We start from the raw sequence: 14,676 nt of genomic DNA on the forward strand, positions 1-14,676 counted from the left end.
CTATCAAATGCCTTGTAAACATGTATGCTTCAAAATCATATTTTAAGCTTTTGAGAGAGATAAGGACATTAAAAAGCCCTGTGAGATAAAGAATTTCATTCCGCAAAAGCATATTAAAAATCTCTGTGATACAAAGAATTTTCGTCCACTGGAGTCTACACCAACATTCTGACAGACAACAGCTTCGTCAATTCTCATGTATACACATATAAATTAGCAAAACAAATGTAAGTTTTTAATGAAGTAATTTATACATGTATTGTACGTGAAGAATGGAACGCAGTAACTTGCAAGTAAAAGAATAACTTTTAGAGATTATTTTCATTTCAGATATCCGTTATAACAAGTTAATTATTTCGTGTAAGAAGAAGAAGAAGAACACTGAACAAGATGATAAAAGGTTCAATTTTAGGTAAGTTGTTAAATCTAGACTAATGAAGTTTCTTGACTTTTAAGTGTTTTTCAAAATTTAACAGATTAACATAAAATCAATGCTTGAAATTTTGCACTATGAGCCATACACATGTAAGAAGATTAGAGAAAAAAAAGTCGTGTAAATTAGACACAAGAAAGTAACATAACCCCAAAATATTTGCATGTATACGACTCTATGTAATCTGTATATATTCCTGTTAGACTAAAAATTTATGTTTTTGTTACTTCGTAAAAAAAAAAGTTTTGTTTTGGAAGAAGAATATTTCGTTAAAAAAGAAAAAGAACAGAGAAGTAACAGGACTTACTTGGAGAAGTAATACTCCCGGAAGTAGGAGCTAAATACACGGTTTTGATTGGTTGGCGTTATCCGTTTCTTATCACGTAACTTACATATAGCAGAAAACAAACGCTAGCTGCTGTCGGACTTTGTAGCCGATCGTGCTAGTGCAACATGCTACTAATGGAAATTGATTTTGGCCTTTGTTCAAACTCAGCCCAAGGGAAGTTTTTTTTAAAATTATCATAACATTTTTTCCATTAAAATAATAATGGAAAATAATACTCAAAAAAGGATTTACTTACTTTTATGTAGATAAGTAGTAGTAATTGTAGTAGTAATAGTAGTAGTAGTAGTAGTAGTATTAGTATTAGTAGTAGTAGTAGTAGTAGTAGTAGTAGTAGTAGTAGTAGTAGTAGTAGGAACGGGTTAGAAGCCCCGCAGAGCCTGTTTTTTTCCACCTTGACTTCTATGATATAGATTTTGTGATCAACTTAAAACAGCTGTCTAGGGTAGCGCGCGAAACAGTTACTTCCAGGAATATTACTCTCCCGAGCGGGTCGTGAAGTAATTGAGTGATTTTATCAAGGATGTTATAAAATAGAAGATCTGCCCATATGTATCTTCATCCTATTAATTCAATGAACCCCCCCCCCAAAAAAAACGAGCCTGATTGGCTACTCTCGTTTTCGCCACGAATGTTGGCTCAAAACATTGCAATCTTATTGGGCGGAGCAGGCAGAGTCGGGTTGCGAAACTGTGACTTAAGGCTTCATGATTTTGCTGTAAAGGCAGATCCTCTATTTTATAAGATCATTGGATTTCATAACACAGAAGGAAGGCAAGTCCCTTGGTTAATAGGTCAGCTGTCAATCAGAGTATGTTTAGGTTATTTGCTAAGCTCCTTTCCTTTTTTTAAATTTTAGTGAATAACTTAAAAACAATAAAGGACATCAGAAACATAGACTAAATTAAACTAAACTAACAATTGTTTCTAAACCTTTTCTTTTAGACTAGAAATTTAGAAGAATGCCGTCATAATTCCTGAACATTCAAATTCATATACTATACGGAAGATCTTAAAAACTATTACTAGTTCATATAGTAACGTTTTGTATATACATTTGGATTTCGAGAAACACCTATCTTTTACTCCTATGACAATCCGTTCCAGGGAACGCACATCAAGTATGTTTTGAAGGAGTTAACTACACACATCCACTCTCCTCTGGAGCTGAGATAGAGTTATCTCGTGTGACATAATGTGGAAGTTCCGTATGGTTTTCCCGAGCTCCTCAAGGTGCATTACATTAGACTAGGACACGCCGAGTTGATTTGACGATTGACGTTTATTGTGGGAGGATCTTCCTGAATGGTGTGTCTTATGACCTCAGAATATGTTACATTAAGACGACCGGGCCTTAGTTGATCTTCGACATTATCAGGGCTTGAAAAATGCACTCACCTGCTCGCCAGAGACGAGTATTTATGTTTACAATTGAGAAGTAAAGTTCATTCAATCAAAAACGTAAATTTAAGAATAAATAGCAGATGTCACTTTTCTTTTCATTTGGAAGAGACATACCAATAAACAAAATAAAAAATGTATTGATATGTTTACTGTGTCGCAAAGTGATTTTTGTTTAATTATATGAACACTGTGACTGCGAAATGGTCTGGTTAGATTTTTTGGCTGGCGAGTACTTGCAACCAAGATTATTAAAGCCCTGGACATTATTACAACCTGGAAAAAATTTCTGAAAGAAATGAGTCTCTGTACTGTGGTTCACTGTACCTTCCCTTTCACACGGGAAATGTTTCGGGTTGCTGACGCAGCATTATGCCCGAGTTCGAACTCATAATAGTTCACCTATCAGATGTTATTGAACACTCTTCATCACCGACAATAAATATTGAAATGAAATGAAATGAAATCTTTAAGTTTTACGTCCCACGGTTATGCCGGTTAGGCTAAAGGAGACGGTGATAATGAGAGATGAGTGAAAATGGTGGAATGAAGAAAGTGGGAGGAAACGGGAGAACCCCGAGAAAACCCACGAGCACGGTGTTTGTCCACCACAAAGTTCACTTGGCGGGGGCTGGGATCGAACCCGGGACCCCAAGCACCAGAGGTGAACGCTCTACCACTGAGCCACCGCGCCCCCGCAATAAATATTGAATGAAGATACTAACGAAAAAAATGAAATGAAATCTTTGAGTTTTACGTCTCACGATTATGCCGGTTAGGCTAAAGGAGACGGTGATGAGGAGTAATGAATGAAATGGTGGAATGAAGAAAGTGGGAGGAAACGGGAGAACCCCGAGAAAACCCACGCACACGGTGTTTGTCCACCGCAAAGTTCACTTGGCGGGGCTGGGATTAAGGATGCGCACGAGACGAGTCAAGACAGGATTTTCCTGACAAAATTCGAGTCGAGACACGGCTCTTCCAATAGAAAAATATACATTTTTCGAGTCGAGACATCACTTTTACAGCACATTTTTCGAGGCGAGGCATCACTTTTACAGCACATTTTCGAGACGAGACAGCAACAAATCTTGTCTCGTGTTCATCCCTAGCTGGGATCGAACCCGAGACGCCCAAAAGATACTAATGGAGTGGCGGACTGCATGTTAAATAGTTTACTTGCCACACTACCTCTTGGGCTAGTTTGACCTTTGCAGTTACGGTCTATCACGGCGTATACACTTGGTTGCTGTTGGGTTGTGGAGATATTGCCAAACTTATGATTATTCCTTGTACTTAATTCTACCCACCCTAAAAGCTCCTTTCTATGAAGCTAAACTCTCTGAAGTTCTCTATTTAATTCTGAATTGCATAAGACACGTGCAGCAATAATTTAGAAATGGAAAAGAATTAGAATGACATAATGCAAACGAAGGAGAACGGGAACATTAGCCCATCGTCACCACTTTGTTCTTTTCCTTGCTATGCCACAGTGTATTCGGAATGTTAGCAAAACTGAACAAGGCAACACAGAAATGAAAGAATCCTGTAACAGCTGTTACGGGTAAATATTTTTACCAAACTTACTTGTACCAAAACGTACATATATATATATATATATATATATATATATATATATATATATATATATATATATATATATATAAAAACATTTGATTTTAACCTAACATATCTTCGCTTATAAACGTAATACATAAACTTTCGTGGTAGCTCTATATTCGTAACGGGAGTTACACCATTTAACAGGTTGATAAATTTGCCCTAAAATCAAGCAATATACTTTTACATTTATCTGTCTTTGATGAAAATTCAACAGATAAAACAATATTATACTCTTCCCCATGTTTTCCAATCTTTCAGCTGCTTTCATCCATTTATAGCGATGTTGCCAAGTACCAGAATAAATTAATCTTCTTCAGCCCACTAGAAGTTTTCTGTAAGGAGGGATGCTATAAATCAAGCATGTGCAAGTTGGAATGGGAAGTGGGTCAATCGCAGAGGACTTAATGGTTTCATGGGCAATATAAGAGGATTTATAACAGAATCACAAGAACTGAATAGCCATAGTCAATGATATCGTACACTAACACTACAGGAACACAAAAACTGTTATAATAGCAACGGAAATGTTTACTTACTAAAATAAAGCAGAGGGGCTGCGGTGGCTCAGTGGTAGAGTCTTCACCTCTGGTGCATGGAGTCCCCTGCTCCCAGCAAGTGAACTTTGTAGTGGACAAACACCGTGTGCGTGGGTTTCCAAAGGGGTTCTTCCGTTTCGTCCCACTTTCTTCATTCCACCATTTCATTCATTTCTGATCATCACCGTCTCCTTTAGCCTAACCGTCATAACCGTGGGACGTAAAACTCAAAAACTTCATTTCATTCTTTTTAAAACAAAGCAGGAAATATCTATGTATTTACTGTTTTAGTGGAAACGAGACCCTTCATGTTCTGAACTAGTCTCTCAGTGCTCGTTGGTACATTTCATGTTCCTACGCGAAGGGTAATTTCAAATTGAACGTCAGTTCTCCAGAAAGAAAATTAATTCCGTTTCAGGGATAGCGTAACAAATAGATTTTCAAAAATGGGTCAGGAGGGCCGGATGAAAGGGTTCAGTGGGCTAGGATTAGTCCAAGAGCCCGCTATTACCCTTGTAAACTATGTTATAAACTATATGTATGTTTTTTTTAATGATATTTTCATATATTCCAAATTTCTAATTTCATTTTGCGTCGGATATTATTGTTTAGACAAAGTTTCGGCTTGCTCTAACGTGTTTCATGGTCTGTTTCTTAGAGACTAGAGACAGAGGCTCGATTTAGTTTAACAAACAATGTAGTTGAACGACCATGCTGAAGTCTTTTAAATTCCATCACTTGTAAAATTTATTCAGTAGTGCTTGTCCCAAGTTGCAGCCGCATGCCTCGTACACCTTTCTATACACCTTTCTATTTATAATTTCAGTTAATAACTCATCATAGTTCATTTGCACTGCAGTAAAGAGATTTTCACTTTTTCTTTCTTAGCTCTCGCAGTACTCTTAGCTCTTGTTAATGCAACTCTACAGAGAGAAGCTCATAGCAAAAAGCAGAATGAAGTTCGTGATGGAGTGAACTCTTTTGCCATCCAGTTGTTGAAGGTAAGTGAGGAATATCCTATAACACTTTTAGTTGATAGTTCTTTAGTATTCTTATTGAGCAGTAGTGGTTGTCGGAATGTGACGCATAAAACGAAACTTTTAGGTCTTCGAGATTTTAATGTTCACTATCTCCCCTCAAAATTAAGAATAAAATAGTAAACACATATTGATTAACTCTATGAACTACCAGAACTGAAAGAAAAATTTTTCATACTTATTAATAGAAGGAATACTTTAGAATCGTTCCCTTTGTGAAATCAAAGGCTTTCTTTGACTAGATATTTCATTAAAAATATCTTCATTACATTATTCACTATTGCGGAAAATATACGTCTTTCATTGATTTTTAAATGTAAGTTTTAGTTAAAAGTAGCTACTGTACACATTGTATTGACAATAAAGCTAAGAAAACACAAAAATAAGAAATAAACAAAGGTTTTGGAAACATCGAAAATCACAATCAAAATGTGTTTAGAATCATTGAAAACTTGAAGCAGAGAAAGTGTTTGAGACACTAAAACTAAAAAGCAATGAACGTTTTTGAAAACATCAAAAATAAAAATACGTATGTTTGGAAACACTGGATACAAACAGCAATGAAAGTGTTGGGAACACCAAAACTAAGAAACAAAAAATGTTTTTGAAAACATCAAAAATATAAATTAAAATGTGCGTTGGAAACACCCGAAACAAGAAGTAAAGAAAGTATTCGAGGCACTAAAACTAAGAGGCAAAGAAAATTTTTGAAAACATAGAAAATATACATCAAGATGTATGTTTGGAAACACCAAAATCAAGAAGCAAAGAAAGCGTTTAATAACACCAAAACCAAGAAGTAAAGAACGGTTTTGAAAACTGATAATATAAAGCAGAATGTGTGTTTGAAAACACCTAAAACAAGAAAGAAAAAAGCTTTTGAAAAGATCGAAAATAAAAATAAAAATGTGTATTTGAAAACTCGAAGTAGGATAGTAAATAAAGAAAACGTTTGCAAGAAAATGCCGAAAATAAGAAGTTTTGTAAAATTTTACAAAGTGTGATAACCAAAAGAAGTCTATAGTTCTAGAACAAGAGTAAATACTGACCTCTAGTTTGTTTAGCAACAAAACCTAGAGTTTTCTTCAGATTTCGTAGATGTATAAGGAAAATCTTTCAGTCCCTAATTTTTTGTTGGAAAAATGTGTTTTTAAACAGATTGTCGTTATACACTATATTAGTTTTTACCTCTGACAGTCATTTGCTACATGTGTAAAATTGATCTATCATGCTCACATTTTGTGATAAGTAAAATATGTATTGTTGGAAAGGTCCTTAATTTGAATTTTATACAGTTTCTGTCCAAGCCAGATTTTTATTTGCTATTTAAACAGTATTGTTTTTACGTTTTCATTATCCCCATTTTTTTAAATTTAATATTTTGATTACCCATAAAGTATGAACCTTGAGCCTACACACTATATTCACACTTTTATACGAGGTGTGTTCAAAAAGTGTCGAACGTTTGGTTGGCAAAAATACATTTATTGATTTGGAAATCCGAACAACTAACCTTCTTCAAAGTTGTCCCCACTTCTTCCAGCGCTGCTACCATTGTTGGAAACAGTTCTGGAACGCAGTGTTTGGAATGGTGAGCAACCGTACCGTAGCATTCTGCGTGTTTTCTTTACTCAAATAGGGTTCTTTTTAGTGGCATTTTCAGCTTGCGAAATAATCAAAAGTCACACGGAGCCATGCCAAAAGTCATACCGATGAGTAGGGAACTTGACGACACACTGGAATGTTGTGTTTTGGGGATGAAAGCCTGAATCAAAGCTCGCAGACACTCTTCTCAATCTCAAATTCTCGTTCAAAATTAAATGTACCGATCCGATTATATGGTTTCCACATCGGCATCGCCAAGCTTTTGGCAAAATTTGATGCAATGTCATTGCTTAAGTTTTTTTGTCATTTTACAAAAAAAAAAAAAAAAAAAAAAAAAAAATTGAATTGTGATAATCGCTTAGTATACGTCTTCACTTGTTGGCCGACTGCCAGCGGCTGACGCTTTCTCTGGGCGTTTACGCGGGAAAAAATAAAGTTCGATACTTTTTGAACGCACTTCGTATTACAGGTAAAGACTTACTGTAATGTCAAGTTTGAACTCGATCGGACTAGTTCTATTATTTTTTTTCTCTTTTATTTTTGTCTTTCCGAAAATATGACTAGAAATTTGACCATCCATAACTCAAAAACCGAAAGCCTGTGCAACGTAATAGCACAATCCTATATAACAAGTTAACGTCTACCGCAATACCATGTTCAATCTCGGTCGCATGAGATCGAGGTATCTTTTTTCAAATATTTTCAAAATTTTACTGCCATACCTTGACAACTGAACTCCCACGCAACATAATATATTTGCAAGATTGTCCAGCAATGCCATGCTTGATACCGATAGAATGAGTTCGGTGTAAGCCTTTTTGTTTTCGAAAATTTCATTCAAAATATGACCGCCCATAGGTCGGTAACTGAAAGCATGCACAACATAATATCTCACATAGTTATAGAGTACGTTAAAGTTTACGGCGATACCGACTTCGATCTCGAGTGGATGAGTTTCGTTACATCCGTGCTGTACTATATACAGGGTGTCTCAAAAGTCCCCTCGTATCGCGAAGTTCTTTTACTATCAGAGTTACAACAAAATGTAAGAGGGAAAACCGTCTCCAAATATGATGTTTTCAATCTAAAGTGAAGCAATATTTTAAATCGGAAGAGTCGTTTTGGCTGTACAGGCTTAATGTGCCCAATCGTAAATGAAAATACGTTGCCATTTACCGGGAAGTGGGTAAATTTTGTAAGAGTATGGAGAATGGGGGCGTGTTTGAAATGGTGGCTGGCCATCGACACGTAGCGTAAAAGACAGTAACTTCATTCACTTACGTTATGGGTCCAGGTAAATGGCAACGTTGCATTTTCATTTAACATTGGGCGCATAAAGAGTGTACAGCCCAAATGGATCGTCCGATTTAAAAAAATCCGTCACTTTAGATTGAAAACATCACATTTTGAGACAGTTTCTCTTCTTACATTTTGTTGCAACTCTGATTATAACAGAGTTACCCTATGTCAGGGAAGTTTTGAGACACCCTTGATTTTTAAGAGAAAAATCGAAAAATTAACGCAAAGTCATCAAGATTTCCGTTAATAAATCAGTGTGAATCCGTATGGCAATGTTTTTATAGAAGACTAAGAGAACCTTGACGGACAAAATCATGGAAAGGAGAAAGGGAAACATTGCATAAGACTGCATATTGCAAACAAGTAGGTTTATTAGGATTCCCTTTAGTAACGGAAGTATGGTGAGGAGACTACTATGTTAAGGGTTGAACTCATTTTGGGTAATATATATATATATATATATATATATATATATATATATATATATATATATATATATATATAAATTCACACCTGTCCTAAAAGTATCTCCCCCCTACGTGCTCTAATTTCATTACTTGGGGTCCAGGTAATTGGCAGTTGTTAGAACGCCTGGACAGATGCAACCCAACTTACACGTAACTTTTCTCGGCACTGACAGCAGTTGATAGCATATAGGTCTTTAAGCAAGTAAAATTGTGAGTAGATGACGCACGAAACATTTCTCCATTCTGAGATGAATGTCTGTGATTCACAGCGTGTTATCCATTGAGCATCATATATTAACCTAAATATTGCTGTGTATGTAATGTATTATTTCATTATATACTGTATATTCAAAGAAATAAAAACACTGATCACACATGAATTAGAAACTGCTTGAAAGTAGCTGAAACATCAAATCTAAAACAACTGCTGGAGATAAGTTTATAAATGACTGTCTCCATTGACAGACCTTCTCCAATTCTCCTTATTCCAACATCTTTCTTTCTAGGGAAGACAAAATCATGCTTCTCACACTGAGTATGCATTGAAATTGAAATTGAAACAGAAACACTTGAAAAAGTTTCAGCAGGGCCGGGATTCGAACCCGTGTCTACCGAATAGAAGTTCAATGCGCTAACCACTCCCCTACTGAGTCTTTACTATATATTTACAAGACTTTACAGAAATTTACATAATACGGTTGGCTCCTTAACAATACATTAGAACAAATACTGAGAAACAAACATATATACTAAGACTAACTTAACAATTGAGAGCACTTCCAAAGGAAAGCTAGCAGTAACAAATAGGAAAGGGAGGACTCACGAAAGTATTTCTTCTAGAGATCACTTACCGCGCCACTTAATATTCCACCCAAACTAATATCTAGTTAAAATCATGGAAAATATAAATAAGATACTAATGCTTGTGTGAGTGTCTTAATGACTTACTCGAGATTTCCTTGTTTAACTTAAAAACAAGTTATATAGACGTTCCTCAATGAGGGAAATATCACGAAACGTTCTTCAAGTTGAGGCTATATCATCAGTTTCAGGGATAGTCCCAATATACATTACATTTCATCTTTACCACAACTTATAATTTCCAAAGAAGAAAAGACGACAGAAATTATTTTCGGATTCTTTGAATTGTATCAACACGTGTAGAAATAGACAGTTCCATGTTTATGTTCCATAACTACTAGTTTATTTTCTTATATTCATATGAGGAATTTGTGTCAAATTGAACCGGTGGCACTAGCCGAGTGATCTCGGGCATTCGGCTTCTGGTCGTGAGGCGCAATACACTAGGAGTGCAAACTCCTCTGAAGAGTAAGGTCGGAATTTTAACTGTCCTCAGTATTTCTGTGTTCGTGTACCTGTAGTATTTGGAATACGTCGAAAGGACATGAGGTGCCAGGGGCGAAGAATACCCGGGTGGGGCGATTGGTTTAAAAATGTGAAAGCAGAAAACTCCCATTGCAGCTACTTGGGTTCAAAACCCGTCGTGGCAATTATTATTTTTTCTGTGTGGGAAGGTAATGTTTATGTAATTGTTATTATAATTATGCTATTCCTGTATTATTATTATTATTATTATTACCACAGAGGGAAAGAAAAAGTAATATAGTCGAAGGTATTCATAGGAACAGAAAAGATATACAGTTTGTGAGAGGTTTCTTAGGTTTACACATGAACGAAATAATATTATTACATTTATGGATTTACAGATAGAATTATCATATTACGACAACAATAAATCGAATGTATATATTTGTTAGTTGATATCAGTAATGCATTTTTTCGAGCTTCTTCTAGGTAGAAAGGTGAGGTAACATCTTAAATAGGATAATTCTCGTGATTAGAGTTGTAAATTCGATCACTATTTGCAATTTGTGCAGAGTTAGGAACAATTCCTTGGAACTCATTTTTGGCCCATAATATAGCAGTAAGGTCGTGTTTAGCCTTTATGTATTCATCAATTTTTTTGTCCAAACACGTTACGTTCTCAGACAGTTAAGAATGAAGGTTGATACGGATGACGTAATTTTGTGTTGTTGGCATTTCACTTGTGAAGGAAGTCGTCTCAACTTTTAGACCCAGAGAAATTGAATATTTTTCATGTTAGTATACATCAGAATTATCAATAGTGCAAATTATAAAACTTTCCTGAATTATCACAGTCGGAATCGTGTCTACGACCCCAACATTATGAAACTAACGCTTAAGCCACTACTCTAAGACATCATTATTCTGGGAGAAGGAAAAAACTGGATGTACAGTGAATTCACTAATTACACATTTACACGATTTCAGTGTAAGAATGCTGAAACTCTGATTTCAATCATGATAAAATAGTAAGGTATTATGCAGAAAGAATGATCCAGAGAAGTCAACTTTAAATTGACAACTCGTATGTATGGAGGCGCTGCCGTATGCTCTCGCCTTGGCCCTGATTTTTCACGGCACGGCATTGGACAGATACTCATATTGATTGGAACCTAGTGTGTCAGGCTACTGGATTGTTTTTTAAAAGTTAACTAATTTAACGAACCTTCCTCAGTACCTTGTTTCCTATTTTTAGGCGTTTTACTCACTTATACAGTTTTTCTAGTAACTCTTTAAAAACAGAGACAAAAAACAGAAACATTGAAGACAGTAAAAGTCACAAACAATATTCATGCGTTTTTCCCTTGCCTGGAGTAAAACAATAAAATATGGTGAACATGCAATTGTTGGTCTTCCATCTTCTACGTGTTGTCAAATCGATGGTTGGAGTGGGTCAGTGGTTCAAATGGATCGAGTTTTCTAAGTGGGTCAGTGGGTCGTGGGTCAACAGCATCTCACCCACTGCGACCCATCACCCATGACCCACTGCGACCCACCATCCACCGTGACCGAACACCCACTATGATCCACTATGACCCACCGACCCACTCTGCTCACTGCATTGTAGACAGCATCTTTTGAACGGCATATTTTTCACCCTCGACCCTAAGCATAGAAACTAAAAACAAGTATCTGATTGGTTGCAGCTTGCGATTGTCTGGTGTATGTATTGTGTGTTAAAGTAGTAATAGAAGAAAATTGTCACTTTGGAATTGAGGAAGAAAATTGAAGAAGCAGTTAAGGTCAAATTTATACCATGGCAGTCAAGGTGGAACAAAACGAGCCCTGCGGGACTTCTTACCCGCGTCTACTACTAATACTACTACTACTACTACTACTACTCTTACCACTAGTACTACTACTGCTTATAATATGTATTCGTATAGCAAAACTGCATGCGTAACGTAATCACTTTTTGAGTATTATTTTCATCTTATTTTAATTAAAAATTGTTTTGAAAATTTAAGAAATAAAATATAAAAATAAAAAACTTTCCTTGGTCCGGGTTTGAACCCACACCAATAACAAGTATAAAATTTAGCCCATTGCTTTAGTACACTCGGCCGTGAAGACCGCCGGTAAGAGTCACTTGAGTTTTGCTATATTTATGCTACGTGGCAAGAAACTGATAACTCCAACTAACCAGAACCACGTATTTAGCTCCTATGAGTAGGGTCAAGAGTGATTTTAAAATATGGTTCAGAACACGGGTGAATTTATGTACGTTTTACTTTCAAGGCCTCCATATCCCTTTGCATTTTTTTCTGATTACTTACCTGAGATGAGTATCTCCATGTGACAAAAGAACTTGAGGCATATTTGGATATTGATATTTGAGATTATAATAATAGCAATAGGACGTACACTACTACTTTGCTTTCGAGAAACACAGCCTGAGTTTTAGAGGTGCTAACACCTGGAGAAAATATATTATTGAATCACTGTAATATATAAATTATTATATGAAAAATTGAATGTAACTATGTGTGCCTAATCATCACAGCCAAATTGCAGTGAAATAAAATGATTTTTGGTATATAGTTAGGCCTTAATCCAAAATGGGATGTTATCATATTGCTTTCATTATAATAATATCCTAAGAAATAGTGAGGATTCGAATTTTTGCAAAAAAAAAAAAAAATTGAAAATCTCACAAACCGTTAAACTTACGGAGCTGAAATTCAGTATATTAACTCTTAATTGAAAGTGAACAGGACATTTTTTTTTTAAATTTTCCTTTATGGGGAGGGGCTACACTTTCTACATATGGTAAATTGATAGTGGGTTAGTTTGCAAAAATAATCCAAAACGATCGATATTAGTTGAGAAACAAAACCTACAATGTTTCGCATCACATATCCATATATGCTTACCATGCGCTTTCTACTATAATAATTGCTCAAGCTTGTTTATTATATGGAGCGCTTAGAACACAGGGCAATCAACCCATAAAGTTGTGAGAAAAATAGACATCAAATTTGTAATGTAAGCTTCTGTACGTTGGTCTACACAACTTCATTTGGGACTTTCAAATTTCTTCCGTTTCCACACTGAAAAGTACCGATAATGCAAAAGGAAATAATTAGACTATGATAATTTAATTGAAATTCATCGTAATTTTGCCCATGACAAACACTTTACCTTTTTATATCTTAAAGGTCAGGTCCACTGTTATTGTAACAGAGCGGTGTTTGAGGGTTTGACCGTAGAAATTCAAACCCCGATGAGTTAGAATTTCACAACCTGGTTTTGTTACTCTTTAGTTAATATAGAAGAGGCCGCGGATCATGTGTCAGAGTTGATAACGATGTGATTTGGTTGGTCAGTAGTTCATGGTGGGTGGTTGGTCAGAGTAGGTAACCGTGGGTGGTGGGTCATGTTTGGTCGTGGATCAGAGTGGGTCATGGTGGGTGGTGGGTCAGTGGGTCGTGTGCCAAGTTTTCATTGACCCATGCCATCTCTGGTCAAATCTGTAAAACCAAACCAAACAAATAGCAATATTAATACACAAAACGCTCAACATCTTAGCTATTCATAACAACTATTGCATGATCCGAATAACTCTAGTATATCCACAAATCATCATTTGTCATACTTTATCGAAATACGACATGACTTTCCCGACAACCTGATACTTTAAATGTTGTTAATACGCAAAGTTCATTGATCTCATCACTTATTCACTTACTCTCTTATGATCATCACAACCTTTAGGGTACTTTCCGTAGATATAGAAAGGTGAAATGTAGTATCCAGGCTTGATATAGCGTGCAAGTAAACAAATAAAAAGCAACAGAATGATATTTCCCTTTCCAAAACCCCCTACAATGGAGTGTGTTTATTATTCAATAAAAAGACTTGAAATCTAATCAGAAAATTCATAAAATATAAAGTATGTAGCCAAATCTCGACTTTGCATTAATAATAATAATAATAATAATAATAATAATAATAATAATAATAACAATAAAGGAATAACAGATTTATAATATCAATTAAATAAACAATATCTTTCAATAAAGAAAAAATAAATACCACCACGGGTTTCGAACCCAGGTCTCTAATTGCAGTTCTCTACCTTCACATTTGCCATTAATTCCTCATATAAAGATTAGAAAATAAACTAGTAGTTATGTTAGATAAACATAGCTCATTTCTACACGTGTTGATATTATTCAAAGAATTTGAAATTAATTTCTACCCTCTTTTCTTCTTTGGGAACGAAGGTAAAGAAGAATTATACTGTAAATCGGGACCATCGCTGAAAACGATGACGTAGCCATAACTTGAAGAACGTTTCGTGATATGTTCCTGATTGAAGGACGTCTATATAACTTGTTTTTGGCTTAAAGAAGGAAATCTCGAGTAAGTCATTGTGACACTCACGAGGAACGTCTCCTGATACGAGCATTAGTATCTTGTATAATCTTACATGCAACGATTTAAGCTAGTTAATAGTGTAGGTGTAAGACGAAGTGACGCGGCAGGTAAGTGGTTAGCGTATTGAAATTCTATTCCGCGGACCCGGGTTCGAATCCCGGAC

The 14,676-nt window shown here is 35.7% G+C and overlaps 1 protein-coding gene across 2 annotated transcripts in view; it reads left to right on the top strand.

Annotated features, from left to right (window-relative positions):
* Positions 1-330: 330 nt before the first annotated feature.
* LOC145685828 (leukocyte elastase inhibitor-like) overlaps positions 331-14,676 on the top strand; it is a 134,428-nt gene continuing 120,082 nt past the window's right edge. Inside the window, exons 1-2 of one of the 2 annotated variants that reach the window (XM_081758418.1) lie at positions 331-412; positions 5,228-5,340. In XM_081758418.1, the coding sequence (XP_081614544.1) occupies positions 391-412; positions 5,228-5,340 (135 nt within the window). In that variant the 5' untranslated portion in view covers positions 331-390. The other variant, XM_081758416.1, reaches the window with a different exon arrangement.

The sequence above is a fragment of the Thermobia domestica genome, chromosome 5 (assembly GCF_964235325.1).
Source record: "Thermobia domestica chromosome 5, izTheDome1.hap1.1, whole genome shotgun sequence".
Classification (NCBI taxonomy): Eukaryota; Metazoa; Arthropoda; class Insecta; order Zygentoma; family Lepismatidae; genus Thermobia; species Thermobia domestica.